This window comes from Bombus terrestris, chromosome 16 (assembly GCF_910591885.1).
Source record: "Bombus terrestris chromosome 16, iyBomTerr1.2, whole genome shotgun sequence".
In the NCBI taxonomy this organism is placed as follows: domain Eukaryota; kingdom Metazoa; phylum Arthropoda; class Insecta; order Hymenoptera; family Apidae; genus Bombus; species Bombus terrestris.
In genome coordinates this window covers 3,658,463-3,672,493 of record NC_063284.1, presented here as the reverse complement: position 1 = coordinate 3,672,493, position 14,031 = coordinate 3,658,463, and the positions used below count along the sequence as shown (strand labels likewise).

At 29.7% G+C, this 14,031-nt stretch overlaps 2 protein-coding genes and 1 long non-coding RNA gene across 6 annotated transcripts; 1 reads left to right on the top strand and 2 right to left on the bottom strand.

Annotated features, from left to right (window-relative positions):
* The first annotated feature begins 188 nt into the window (after nt 1-188).
* Nucleotides 189-8,679, top strand: LOC100647168 (lysoplasmalogenase-like protein TMEM86A). 2 transcript variants are annotated; one of them, XM_003403022.4, is made up of 6 exons: nt 189-342; nt 2,518-2,681; nt 4,871-5,064; nt 5,484-5,599; nt 6,499-6,609; nt 6,705-8,679. In XM_003403022.4, the coding sequence occupies exons 1-6, from the start codon at nt 322-324 to the stop codon at nt 6,837-6,839; spliced, it is 741 nt and encodes a 246-aa protein (XP_003403070.1). In that variant the 5' UTR covers nt 189-321; the 3' UTR covers nt 6,840-8,679. The 2 variants fall into 2 exon arrangements, with proteins under 2 accessions (XP_003403070.1, XP_012175059.1); XM_012319669.3 differs by having other exon boundaries at nt 5,484-5,611.
* Nucleotides 3,510-4,963, bottom strand: LOC125386499. 2 transcript variants are annotated; one of them, XR_007226713.1, is made up of 3 exons: nt 4,849-4,963; nt 4,221-4,313; nt 3,510-4,061 (listed from the first exon to the last, which is right to left on the bottom strand). It is a non-coding gene; the product is annotated as an uncharacterized LOC125386499 (long non-coding RNA). The 2 variants fall into 2 exon arrangements; XR_007226714.1 differs by lacking the exon at nt 3,510-4,061 and having other exon boundaries at nt 4,132-4,313.
* LOC100646450 (intraflagellar transport protein 81 homolog) lies at nt 8,343-13,751 on the bottom strand. 2 transcript variants are annotated; one of them, XM_003403016.4, is made up of 13 exons: nt 13,168-13,751; nt 12,719-12,867; nt 11,993-12,104; nt 11,451-11,567; nt 11,100-11,159; nt 10,869-11,021; nt 10,295-10,573; nt 9,823-10,140; nt 9,579-9,729; nt 9,340-9,488; nt 9,128-9,208; nt 8,890-9,053; nt 8,343-8,830 (listed from the first exon to the last, which is right to left on the bottom strand). In XM_003403016.4, the coding sequence occupies exons 1-13, from the start codon at nt 13,273-13,275 to the stop codon at nt 8,734-8,736; spliced, it is 1,938 nt and encodes a 645-aa protein (XP_003403064.2). In that variant the 5' UTR covers nt 13,276-13,751; the 3' UTR covers nt 8,343-8,733. The 2 variants fall into 2 exon arrangements, with proteins under 2 accessions (XP_003403064.2, XP_048269038.1); XM_048413081.1 differs by having other exon boundaries at nt 11,993-12,867; nt 12,941-13,750.
* Nucleotides 13,752-14,031: the final 280 nt, after the last annotated feature.

Genomic DNA, 14,031 nt, shown 5'->3' with positions numbered 1-14,031 from the left:
ACATACTTTACTGAGCCACTGTGAGATTACAAAAAACTCCATCTATTTGACGTATCTTCATATTGCCCGCGGCATGACAGTGTTAGAAACGTGTCTGCTCTAGGGTTAAAAGAAAAGGACCTAACCTCTATTGGTCACCGCAAGCTATTGTTACAAGATCAACCAATAGGAAACGATGTTGTTCACGCGGAGAGAAATAATGCAGCAGTTGGGGGAACAGTCTACTGTGGCAATTGTATGGTAACTGACAGTTCAGTGGAAAATATCGTGTATGTAGGTGCATGTCATTATTCAGATCGAAAAATTACGGTTTAATCGAAAATGTCATCTCCTGCACAAGTGGTAAGCAATATTTCTTCTTATTGATTTTTCAATTCCAAATAATCTTTCCAACAGTCTTTGTTGAATTTATACATTTTTCTTGTTATCCACATCTTGACAGTTCTCAGATGCAGGTTCGTTATTTTCTCCTTCGTAGAACAAAGACCTCGAAAGATTCTTCTTCCTTTTTATTATAGTAAAATACAGAAACTCAAAAATTACAAAAGAACATTCCATTGAACAGCTGTTCTCTTTGTTTTGAACAAGCGCTACCTTTTTTGCGTCCAGCGCTGACTGACTTTCGTTTTTGTTTACGGGCTATTAATAACTAATGTTGGTAGTATTGCCTGAGTCAGTTTGTTTTTACGTTTATTTCCGCCAGCTGGCAATAAGAACATAAAGGATTCGTTCGTTTTTCTTCGTTTCAAATCGATCTATCACTTTTCGTTGTCAGTTTCTTGTTATAGGAAGTATGACGTTTTAAATATTTAGCCTTAACGCGATATACCGTATAATCTAATTAGTAAAGTATACATTGTAGCAACTATATGAATTAAATTTGCTCTTATTGATATGAAAATTAAGTGCCACTGAATACTCTTTAACTATCTTGACTAAGTTACCCTGCAATCTTCCACTGATTCTATAATTGATCAATTAACATTATAAAGTAACGTTATACAGTATATGTAATGTTTTATTGAAATATATTTTTGTCTCAGACAAAGAATAAAATCAGTCCTTGAAAATTAATTCCTTCCAATTCTGCATTCCATTTAAATCATCATTTAAATTGACTGTTTTATTGGAATTATATCATTGGAATTTTTATAATTTCCAACTATTTACATATAGTACTAAGTCTAAAGTGCATAGTGCAAGTCTAAGTGCATATTCTTTGGTTTATCTTTATCATGATAATCTAGTTTGTCTTTCATGAATTTTAAACTCAAACAAATATTATGATTGCACAATAGTATAGAACAACAATTAACAAAACCATTATGTTTCTACATTATCATAATGTGCTATTCTATTATCTTATCTTTTGTATCTGTTTATCTTTCCTTTCTTTCATTCTTTGTGCCCCATACAAGATATGTGTATTTTAAAACAATTAACTTTTCTTTTCAAACATTTTACATAACTTCTTAAACTTTTTTATAATAACAAACATCCATTACACACGCATAAATAACTTACAATTAGACGCATTAACAAAATTATCCTTTTTTAACATTCTGTTTGCTGAGACTGGTTCAATGAGTAAAATAATAAATATGTCATATTAAGCGTAATTTATACATACAACATATAAAATCGATGACGCACCGCATGCGTTTCGTAAAAATTTGGCATATATAACTATCTTGCGAAATAAGTTATGTTTATGAAAATATATGTTAATTATGTCGTAAAATAAAACTAACTGTAAGATACTTAATATCGAAGGCAAACAAGGAAAAGAAAGATTTAAATTAATTAAAATTCATTAATTTTTTGTTAGACGCTATATAATAAAATCGTACAAAAGTAAAATACGTAGATTGCGGATTTCTATGCAAATTCATATCTTTATGAACGTAATATTTAATATAATATTACAAATATAATTTATAAAATGGAACCTAGATAGAAAATTGTTTTACCTACTAAATATTATAGAGATTCCCATACCTGAATATTTTTAAATTTTTGTAAATTATTTTGCATTTTCGAATTTCCTATAAATACATAAAAATCCGTATTCTAAAAATAAAAATAATAAGAACAATTAAGAGGAATTAAAAGTAAAATAAAAAGAAAAGATTAGTAGTCGATAACAAGAACATTCAAATGGGTTAACACGTTTACTGTCACAGTGATCATCAAATTGTTGAACATGATTAAAAAAAAAATTTTCTGCACTAAGCGATTTTCAACAATATAAATGACTTACATTAAATAATGCGCAATTGCGCATATTAAAAATGCGGAAAAAATGTGCAAATGCGATATAATATAATGCAAAAATTCAATATTACGGCGTAGTATATTTCATTCTCTTTTTCAGGGTAAAATATAGAAAGTTCGTGTGTCAGTGAACGTGTTAAGAAAAGATCGTTATTGTTAGTACAGTAGCGTTTCGGTTAAGAAGGTGTCAGTCACGTTCACGGTCGGTCATTTGATTCCGATTTCATGTTTTGTCTGTTCCAGTTAAAAAGTGTCGGCCCAAAGCTAGTCCCATTCTTTAAAAGCGTGTCCGTGTATTTTATATTACTGGCCGAGCAGCCGTCCCTGCTGACGGCATGTTTCAAGTGTTTGCCAATTATAAGTCTTATCGTCTTTGTTCTTCTACATGGAATTAGTTTATCGCAGGAGTAAGTGCGACAGAATTTTGCATGTGCCGATCCTTTTTGTCTCACGCCTCTTGTTCTGCAACTCAACAACACTCTATTAAATGGTTGTTTCAATTTTTTATTTCAAATTAATATACGAGCATTGAAAAATTTGAAAAAAAAGTAAAGAAAAGGAAATGAAAATGAAAAATCGCACCAGTAGTGTCACTAGCGCCCCATGCATTTTGGCAATAAAATCGAAAAGTATTAACCGGAGGTAATTTATCGACCTTCGTGTTTCCGTTTTTATTATCAACTTAACGACGCAACGTAGTTGTTACCGTTTACAGTAGCCCATTAAAGCACTTCACATTTAACATGGGCAATTTTTATGTATATATTAGTATGACACGACTATCATGATTATATCGATAAAAAACTAATCTGAAAATATATATATCAATGATGGGTGAACAAAAAGATATAAGTTAAATTTTAGTCAAACCAGGATAAGTATGTCCTTTATTCGTGGTCTGTGGTTAATTTGAATCATTTTTGTAAAACTCAATTATGCCAGATACTGGTTAGAAAAATATTTCTAAGTCTAAATGAACATAACAAATGTTTTGTAAGTGCAATGGGATGAAACATATTTTAACAGTTGATCTTACATCGTACTTTAAATATTAGTTAGTAGTTCTCTGCAAAACTAATAATTCTGATTTAATACTCTTTTGTCTGCATAAATATATGATACACTATAATATATATAGCATATAGTATATAGTATATAGTATATAGTATATAGTATATAGTATATAGTATAATAGCTACAAGGTATTTTATATTTGCACGAAATATTTTGTAGCTTCTATGTATATTTTTACATTAGGCTGAAATTTTACCAATATAATCATGGTAGTTACGACTCATTATGGTGGTAATAAAATCCGAAAATGTTTAGAAAATGTGTGTAATATATAACACGCATAATATATTCATACAGAATGTTTATAGATATTTAAATAGTTCTGTGAGTTACCATACATATGTCATATTATATCTACAAAATGATACTTTTAACGAGCAAGCGTTTAACTGAGCGGAAGATACGAGTTAATCGAGTCAATGTTACATTTCCGTGGCTACTCGTAGGTGCTAGCCATTTATCATACGACCTCGCTTACATGCTTATTTTCAGGTCACTTTTTTCCCTAATCGGTAACGCACATATTTTTAAACTTCCCGCCAAGTTTGTTCTTTTTAACGATTTTCGCACTCCACAGATCGCGCGAAATTCTCGATTGATCTCGTAAGTGCAATTTTCCGTTGGAAACAAAGAAGAGGATCGATTTATTGCGAGGCAGAATATAACGTTCTGCGTCGGCCTTGTGACGTACATACCGATGATTGCTCTTCTTCCTATGTAACGTACGAAATGTTCGCTATTACGTTTTGACAGCCGGCAATATATATATTAACGATATTTCTGTAATATTTTAAACAAAAAAAAAAAAAAAAATTATATCACTTTATAAAAGATGAACATTGATTGAAAAATATTGCAACCGAAAAAGTCACCTGAAAATGTAAGTGTAAGCTAGAATACTTCTTCACTGCTTCTCTGTGCTTCTGTTTGCTTGGAATCTTGGATCAGAGCTGGGCAATAATCATCTGAAATTTTCAGTTTCATTAATTACTTATAATAGAATTATTTATCATTTCAAGTACTTATAAAAAGATAAATAACGAATAATTTTATTAACATATAATGTTGTTGTATTATGTAAAATTTATTTGTTAAATAAAATATATATGCCCATTTCTGCCATGATGGAAGTAATGTCTTTGGCGAAATGTATTTGTCGATTAGTGTTGATACTTATAGCTGATAATAAATATTTATGAATAAAGCTATCATGGAACCTATTTAGTATTGGAACTACCTATGAACTATAACTTATATAAGGTATAGTTTATATTTATTCATAAATTTTTAAAAAATCTCAGGAAAAGTCCCAAAGAATGCACCATTGTAATTCTAGAGATTTTTAATAAAATTTTTAATAAAATTTGCCATACAATTTTTAAGAAAAATTAAGTAAAATCGGTAGTTCTAGTATTACTGTTATTGCTATTTCTGTTTTAACATTAAACATAGCTATTCTATTTAGTTTTGGAAATTGAATATTCCGAGACAGACACTTACGATTGACGGTCTTATTTTTCAGATACAGATTCTCCAGACGCATATTGACAGGGTTGATATTCAGTTGCATAGGAGATGCGCTATTGGTTTGGCCTAGTTGTTTCACGCCAGGGATGTGCATGTTTGCCCTTGCCCAAATCATGTACATCAGTGCATTCGGTTTTATACCGCTTAACATAATGTTAGGTACAATTTTATACGCGTTGTGTTCGCTAGGTAAGTCAAGAATAATCAGATTGCGAATTTTTATGCATTTATAGGGATTTTAGAATTGCAAAAGATATACGAAATATCCAATGTATAGGACTTATCGTAATATGTAATGAATGAAAGAAATTTCTACCTATTGTTAGATTCCATTTGTTTAATTGAGTTCGTAAAACCAATTTGCATAAAAATCCGTAGTCTACGAATAATCCTCGGTCCTCATCATAAAAATAAACATACTGATTAAATATGGTGTCTCAATAAACATTTCCACATTTGTTGTATGAAAAATCTTTGTTCTACGTTTCTAACGTATCTTTTCACGTAGAATCATCCTCCTGTCGATTGCACCATGATTATCGAGACATCCTACATATACAAAAATTAAACAAGCTTTTGGAAAAATAAAAAGAGATCGTATTTTTCAGTCATATACGCTTTAATGCCTGGTCTGAATGGAATTCTGGTGATTGGGGTTCCTGTTTACACGGTGTTACTAACCACCATGGCGTGGAGGGCAATCTCTAGAGTGCAATTTTACAAAGTACAGAGAAAAGTAGAAAACAAAATGAGAAGTTTTGTTTTGTTTACACACGGTGTTTTCCAGTCTTTTGGAATTTTCATGGATCGTTTGGCTTACTTCCTGCCTTTTATCTAGCAGAAAATTAGATTAGCTGTAGATAAATTGAGTTACATGTTTTGTTACGTTAAGTGTAACACGATCCACTGATCCAATTAAAGGGTGAAACGAGTCATGTAAAAACAAGATGGGTAGGAGATGGCCTACACCTTGACCACGTGCATCTACGTACCATGCTTCCTTGTTCATCACGTCGAAAGGGAGGAGGCTGCGTGTTATAAATAAATTATAATTTAAGAAGCTTTTTATTCAATTATCCAGATTAAAGGAGATGTATCCGTTCATGAAAGGATTATATTAGATCGTTCGAGAAGTTCGTAACGTTTTTATTATGAATTTGTATCCAACACATGTAGCTAAACTGATTAACTGTTATTATTTATTAGACTGCAGATTTTTATGTATTTATTACATATTATACAAAGATATATATATATATATATATATATATATATATATAAAATATCCAAAATATAGTACCGGTTTAATATTTAGTAAAACAAATCTAATCCCACTTTTTTAACTATATTTATAAAAGCATGAATTTGCATAAATATATCCGTAGTTTATTTATGATTGAAAAGTTATTCGAAGGAATTCATTACCGAGAAAGACGAGAAATTTGCCAAAAAAGGACTCGTAAAATTACAGATTACGAAAATCCGAATTCTAGATAAATCTTCCTTAACTTTCGCTACCAATTTTCCGAGCAAAATGATACGACTGGAAAGCACTGTGCTGGAAAGTGTAGTCATTATTTTCATCATACACGATCTATTGAATAAATCGTATTTCTTCGTCAGGAGCTATGGACGTGGACTAAATTATGCAGCTGCATTGGTAGTATATGTTTCCTCATATCTGATACGCTGCTCGGATTTCACTATTTTCATACTCCACTACCTTATTCTCAGGTATAATGATTTTGATACATAATATTTTTATACATATTTTCGATACGATTTTCTTTATTGTCCTTTTTTTGTTAACTCGTCAAAGTATTTTTCAGGTTTCTATAATGTTAACGTACTATGCGGCTCAATTGGGAATAGCTTTGAGCGCAGTTGGCTCTAAAAATAGCAACAACAATAATAATAATAATGTTAGCAACGATAAAACTGACACAGCCTTGGTCAAGGGTTAAGAGAGAATTTTCTCTTCTGTTTATAGACTATAAATATTGTGAATTACATTATACTGCTCGAAATAATTCGAAACATAGGCACGAATGAAAATACTATAAGATATTAGGAAAGTTTAGTTTCCACAGCGTTGATAGCTGTCGATATATAGATAATAATCTAGCTATTTTGAGCAGTATATTACGACTAGAGACCATATAGATCAGTTTAGCGTAATCGTTGTTTTGAAATAGGTACAATGCACCTCGTTAAAGGATTTATGATAATCGTAAATCTAGAAGTCATAAACACTGCCACTTTCCTAAGGCAAGGATTTTTACCTGATCATTCAATAATTCATTGTAGTCGATATTTATTGCATTTAACGATCGTCTGATGAACGTTATTCATTCCCTTTCTCTCCGACGTGAACGTCGAATCGAAAGAAAGATATACATATATACTTGAAATGCTGTGAATTATTAAGTATAATCATATAATATTATTTAACAACAATTAGGATGCTCTTCGCGATCGCAAGAATTCTTTTTACTCCAATTAATACTACGTATATGCTCAACGTATAATGTTTACTCAGACTTTCACGTTCATTTATATCGTTATGAACGTTGAATATTAATAGAGACGAAAGATTTCAGTATTTCTATATAATTGTCAACTCGAAAAGAACTTCTCGAGTAAAATATTCGCAGAAATATTGACACGTGCAGTTTGTATATCATCTCGTGATACATATTACGAACCAAAATGTATTTCTTTGTACAGTAGTGAGTAAAAATGCTAAATATCTTATGAATAGTTGAATGTTAGTTAAAAGTGTACAGATAGAACGACTTACTTTTACTAAAGTGAATAATGAAATTCTAGATGTTTTGGTACTGTTCTCTCGTTTCGAATAATAATATAAAAGAGAGAGAAGAAAATTGTTTGAGGATTTTAAAAACCTTTAGCAATTATTCTTGTAGTTGAATTTCTACTACTAAAGCTGGAAACTTCACGTAAGAATATAATATATCATATATTATTTTACTATTGCATTTACCATTATTATTATAGGTATTAGACAATAGTATTGCATTTATTCTAATTATGATAAATACCAAGTAAAATATTGACTTGAACAACTAAAATATTATTTTTTCAAAGAAACTATCTTTTATATATCTATGCCGAAGGAGAAGTACGATTTTCCCTTCGGACAAAAATGCGCATTTTATATCTTAGACATTGTAATAATTGACTAGTACACGTTCACTCATAGATCTCGATGACATATCACTTAATATTAATGATTGAACTAATCATATTCAAACCGTAAAAGAACCTGAATTCCTTAGTAGGTATAATTAGAGCTGAGTAAAAATGAACTTGATTAAAAAAACAAAAAAGAATAAATTTCAAATAAAACAACTGAGGTATGAACGAGATTTTTATTAAAATCGAAAAAATGTTAACATTTATTATTTCTCGGCTACAACTTCATTAAATTCAGCTCTTTCAACACATATTGTAAAAAGATATATTTAATGTTGTATTTTAATACAAGACATGTACAAGCATAGCATAATATTGTTTCGTGAAATACATTTAGAACACATATTTCAGAAACAAGACATTCGTAGAAGTGTGATATTAAATACTTTAGCGTATACTTTCTTCAAATTAATCAATTGTTATCTTTATAAATTTAACGTTAAAAAATGTTACTGAATGAAAGTTATATAGTATTCTACTTTGAATATATGTAACTGTTTCAATCTAATTTTTAAATTACCGAATCGATCACGAAAATCTGTAAATTTAAATTGTATTTTTTATGTGATTAAAGTTTTGTTAATTCGATATACATATCTCTAATGACGACAATTTCACTGAATATCTTTTCTTGAATATATATTACTGTAAAACCAACGTTTCCGCTCCTCCTCGTCGTACGACGATTCCATTCGATTGTTTACTTTCCTCGGCACATTTTATTTTACATTTAAACACTCTAAAAAAGATATGTATTTTTACATGTCATTTTTTAAATACACTATGTACTTTACTTACGATAATATATCATTCCACATCTGCGTTTGTTTTTCGTTTACCACGGTGGCTTCTTTTAAACGTTCTTTTTCCATCATTAAATTTTTTAACTTTGTTTCTTTCGCCTGGATGGCAGAGTTTAGTTCCTCTTTTATCTTTTTACCAGGATCAGAAACTGTTGGGTCCTATATAATACAATAATACTTACAAATATAAAAAATAACGAAACATGCACGAAAAACTAAAAAATTGAACAAACCTCTATGTCTCGTTTTATTCTTTCTTCCATAGCCTTCATTTTAGTTATTAGATTCTGCAGTTTGTCCTTCTCTTCAATATCCTATTATGTATTTAATATTTATAGAATAATTAAATAACAATGTGATAATTAAGCGAAAATAAAGATATATATATTTCATATTAATTAAATAATAAAGTAATATTTAATACAGTAAATACAAAATCGATTACCTTCGCTATTTTGTTTTTTCTACTCTGCATTTCAGATTGTAAATTATTAATCAAGCTACTCATACTTGATTCTATTTCATTGTGAGCTTTCTTCGCTTTTTCCTGCTGTTGTTCGAATTCTCGACACTTTTGTCTCAAACTCTGCACCTCTACAATATTAAAAATTTTCGAATACTTTATTTTAGTATGTTTTATATTCTTTTTTACTATATCTTGTTATACATATATATTTTTCTTACCATTTATTAATGGGACCAATTTCGCTTTAAAAGCAGATACGTCCCGACCTAACTGAAGATTCATTGAGGATGCATTTTCCTCCGTGAAATCGACTGGAATATTTTTTTTTACAGTTTCCAGTCTCTCTCTCGCCTGATTGCATTGATTATACTAATAATATCAATATTATATTAATACACTAATAAATACTATACTAATTATTATCCAAATCTTTGTTTAAAAATCGTATGATAAAGTACATACCTGATTTTCTAAAATGGTGGCTGTTCGATGCAAAACACTGTTTTCTGCATTAAGCCATGTCAATTCGGACTTACAATGTTTATAAAGCGTTCCTCTAGTTTTTAAGCGATTTATATACTTTTTTAACTCCTCCCCTTTAGGTATAACATCTTCTACCACCATTTTTGACAGCTCATGCTTCTCTTCCAATTTTACTTGCAGCTCTTGTAAAGAACTCATCGTCCTCTCTAATTTTTCAAGGATGTTTCTTTTTATATTTGCAACTGCGGCTGCTTGTTGTCGAAATGGTTCAATCTTATCAATATTGCTTTTCGAGATCTAGACAAATTTTATTAGTGAATATAAATTATAACTAGAAATAAATGAATTTTATTCTTGTTCAATTTAATGAATAAGAATTATAATTTTATAAATTACGAATATATTGATAAATAAAAAATTTATCCATGAAACGAATTATGTATTATTTTACCTTAAATTCTACCAAATTCTGAATCTCTTTGCCTATACTATCTAATTTATTTCGTAAAGCCGTTATTTGATCCGGACCCAAATACGAATACTGTTTCACTGCGTTCAAAGCTTTTATGTGATCTTTTCTTGTGTGTATTTCCGCAGGTAGCTTTTCATCTGTGACTATAGTTTGAACAGTAATCACTTCAGATAAATGTTGTAATAATGACTGAACAGTAATTTCATTCTCATCTTTCTTCAGAATTTGTAATTCTCTTTCCAATCTTTGTAAGTTAGTCTAAAATTGTTATTCGTTATTTAAAAATTTCTACTAGAATTACATTAAATATATTAAATTACAATGTTCCGTGTGTAACTATCATAATTTTAATCATTGTACATCGAATGATCCTACGTGAAAATAAAGTCTGGTATGGAAAAATTTTATTCTATATCATCGACTTATTTTTTCATGCAAAATCATCTCTTTGTTAATTACACTATGATTAGTAAGACACCATTGCTGAATTATAAAATAATCTTGATATGAGTTATAAATATTATTATAAATCTGAATTATTTAGTGTCTCTACTTGTAATCTGGATATTATTTCTTTTTCTTGCTCCTCTTGCAACGCAAAATCGCGTTCCTTGTCTTTCTCTACTCGCAAGGCTCGAGCAGCATCCAACAAGTGTATCCCGCTTTCAGCTTTCGTTCTCATCTTCTCTATACGTATAGTTACCGCCTAAATTAATACAAAATTGAGATTAATTTCCAGAATAAAAATAAACGAATAAAGACCTACAAATAAGTATTTTCTTACTTCTTTCTCCTTCTCCATCGTTTTTAAATCAGCAGTGAGCTCGCTAGCATTTTCAAAATTCTAAACTCATGGGGAAAAAAATTAGGAAGATCTTAGAAATGTTTCATCAACGGGAAATAAATATAATATCATTGTTACATTGCAGATGTTTATACAATTGTTTATATTTATGCGACTATTTATATTATATTATATATTTATTAACACAATTAAAGAAACGGAATTTAAATACATACATGTAGATTTGTTACTGAATATCAGATCGACTGCTTCATTTTCGATATTTTACTTTAAATTTCATAAATATATTGATGCATAAACATCCGCAGTTTAATCATCGAGATCCTTTACCTTCCTCCCGATCTCCCTTTCCTTGTGCGCTGCTTTGAATCTATCGATCAAACTTGTGTATTGCTCGTACAAAGCGGAGACTTCTGGATCGCCTAAATACTCAGCAGGAACCTCTAACTAATTAATGATAATGAAATCACTCGATGGAAATAATTTTAAGAAAACAAAATCACATACATATACGGTGTGTCGAAACAGTAATAAGACTGATCTCGTTTCTTAGAAACTGGTAATAATCATCAAAACTCAACTTTACAAGCCATAACATACATCCATACTTTAGCTTTTGTATCAATTATAACTTACTAGCTTTAGCATATACGACTATTTTGAATAGTATATATTATATAATAGTATTATATATATATATTATGATTATCTGATTCTCAAGAATTTGTACAGCGTCTTCGGCAATGTATTAGCTTCCTAAGGATTCTATTTTAAAGGGAACAAGTTTGTTTGTACTTGATATTTATAAATATTTTTAGAAAATCAACCGTGTTATTTTTCTAGTACACCTTGTACATGAAGATGCAATATACCTTCACTAGGAAACGTGATAAGTAAGCTCTCTTTCGAACTATGTTTATATGAGACAGAAGCCAGGTCAGGATGGGGTGTATGGTATCAGGATCTCCGCGAATCAAGCCCTGCCTATATACATATAAGAAATCACCATAAATAGAAGTACTTAAGTAGTTTTTTAGAAAAAAATTCCTAAGACAAAATGATAAAGAGTGAGACTGTGAATTTTTATACATTTATGGGAAATCTAAAGGTGCAAAAGTAAATAACAATGAGCTGTATATAGTGTGCAAGAAAATAGAAAATATTCAAAGTATAGTATCTATTATAATATTTAATGAGCACAATAATTCTCTATCCACGTCCCAATTCTATGAATTATATTCATATAAAAAATGATCAATCTGTGATCAGCCAAAAATATGAACTTGCATAAATATTCACAGCCTAGATAGTCTTTTAATATTAGCTACATTAAATCTTAACCCTGCTATTCTCCTTGGATCTACACTTTCCCAAAATGAAAATTCTAATTCAATAAATACCAGTAACTCTAATTCAAATCGTTCTACTCTAATACTAGTTCAAAAAATTCTATTAAAATATATATAAAATATTTAAAGATTTGGTTTCAGAATACAGTAGTAGAAAGTAGTTTGAAATTTTAAAAGGAGATACTTGAAGTAGCAAAGAGAACAGTAGGATTAAAGAACTTTGTCCAAATGAAATATAAAAATTCTTGCCTAAAGGTCACAGGGTCTGTTTGAGGCTGATAATGAAGAATACGGAGAATAGACAGAATATAGATGGAGATCTCTTCAGGAGTTTCATTCTTTGTATCACTGGCATCAACATTCTGATCCTGTATTTTAATCAATACTTCTTTCAATACCTACAATGCAATTAGCATGAACAAACCAGTCATTGATAACATCATTTGAATTAATTGAGAAGTGAAATCTCACAAAATCAAATAACAAATTGAACTATCAATTGAAGTCAACTTGATCAACTCTATCAACTTTCTGTAAGTTCCACAATCGCTCATGTACACTAAAACACTACCTTCTAGCCATCAAGTAGCATAGAAATTACTATTGATTTTAACACAGGTAGACTTAATACATGTTTTTCCTGTGACCTTCAATTTATGGAGTCAATCAGTATGACCTCTGAGCAGTTAAATTCTTACTTGAACCAATTCCTCTGAGCTTAAGGAATTGAAATAAATGACACTGTAACTACGTCCCAGCAGCTTGTTCACCTCAATTACAATGAACTTAGTATTTTCCCTCATCATGTACCAAACTTTGGCTCCTGTTCCTTTAGTTCTTACTCAAAACTTGGGAGCAACTGGAGAAATGTTTTGTTGTGATTTGATTGTCGTCTTGGCAACTGTGTCACCTAGGCTCTCTCTTCTTCTGAAAGCATGCAAAACTATACGTAGAGGGATTCTTTTGGTAAGGTATACACTCGAATCGGGTGAAGCTTCTGCGTTGACCTTTCCGCTCAAATTTAGTCGCTAATTAAATCTGATACACGATCCAGTATCGATGACTCTCGAGAGATCATTTAATTTTCAACTTAGTGTAATTGTTTGATGCAACTTTTGTATGTAATATCGATTTTACTGACTTAATAGACGCTACGCATTAATTAATAATTCAATAAGGAGATACCATGTATAGAAAGAACTGATAAAATTGATACAATTAATCGTTAAATACATTTTACAAAATATTGAATACTTTCAACTACAAATAATAAAATATAATAAAATTATTATTTAATAAATTATTGTATTATAATAATATTATTATATACAATAATTATTATATAATAATAATAACATTATTACATATTTATATATTATATTCTAATCTATATACAGAAAAGAAATTTTTTTTACTTTTTTACTAATATTTTATAGTAAATAATTATGATACAAACAATATTATAATATAATTATAAATAAACAGATAGAATATTCTCAATGTAGTTTAAGAATCATAATTAGCTTTATTTTAAAAAAAGACGTCGAGGCACACAAAATTAT

Bases quoted from the DNA above. Each gene is read 5' to 3' on its own strand.
- LOC100647168 (XM_012319669.3), top strand. From the start codon at position 322: ATGTCATCTCCTGCACAAGTG. The intron at 2,682-4,870 runs GTAAGTGCGACA...CTTATTTTTCAG, and splicing joins GGAATTAGTTTATCGCAGGA to ATACAGATTCTCCAGACGCA. The intron at 6,610-6,704 runs GTATAATGATTT...AGTATTTTTCAG, and splicing joins CTCCACTACCTTATTCTCAG to GTTTCTATAATGTTAACGTA.
- LOC100646450 (XM_003403016.4), bottom strand. From the start codon at position 13,275: ATGATGAGGGAAAATACTAAGTTCATTGTAATTGAGGTGAACAAGCTG. The intron at 9,730-9,822 runs GTATGTACTTTA...TGATATTATTAG, and splicing joins CCACCATTTTAGAAAATCAG to TATAATCAATGCAATCAGGC. The intron at 9,054-9,127 runs GTTTGTTCAATT...TGTATTATATAG, and splicing joins GAATAAAACGAGACATAGAG to GACCCAACAGTTTCTGATCC.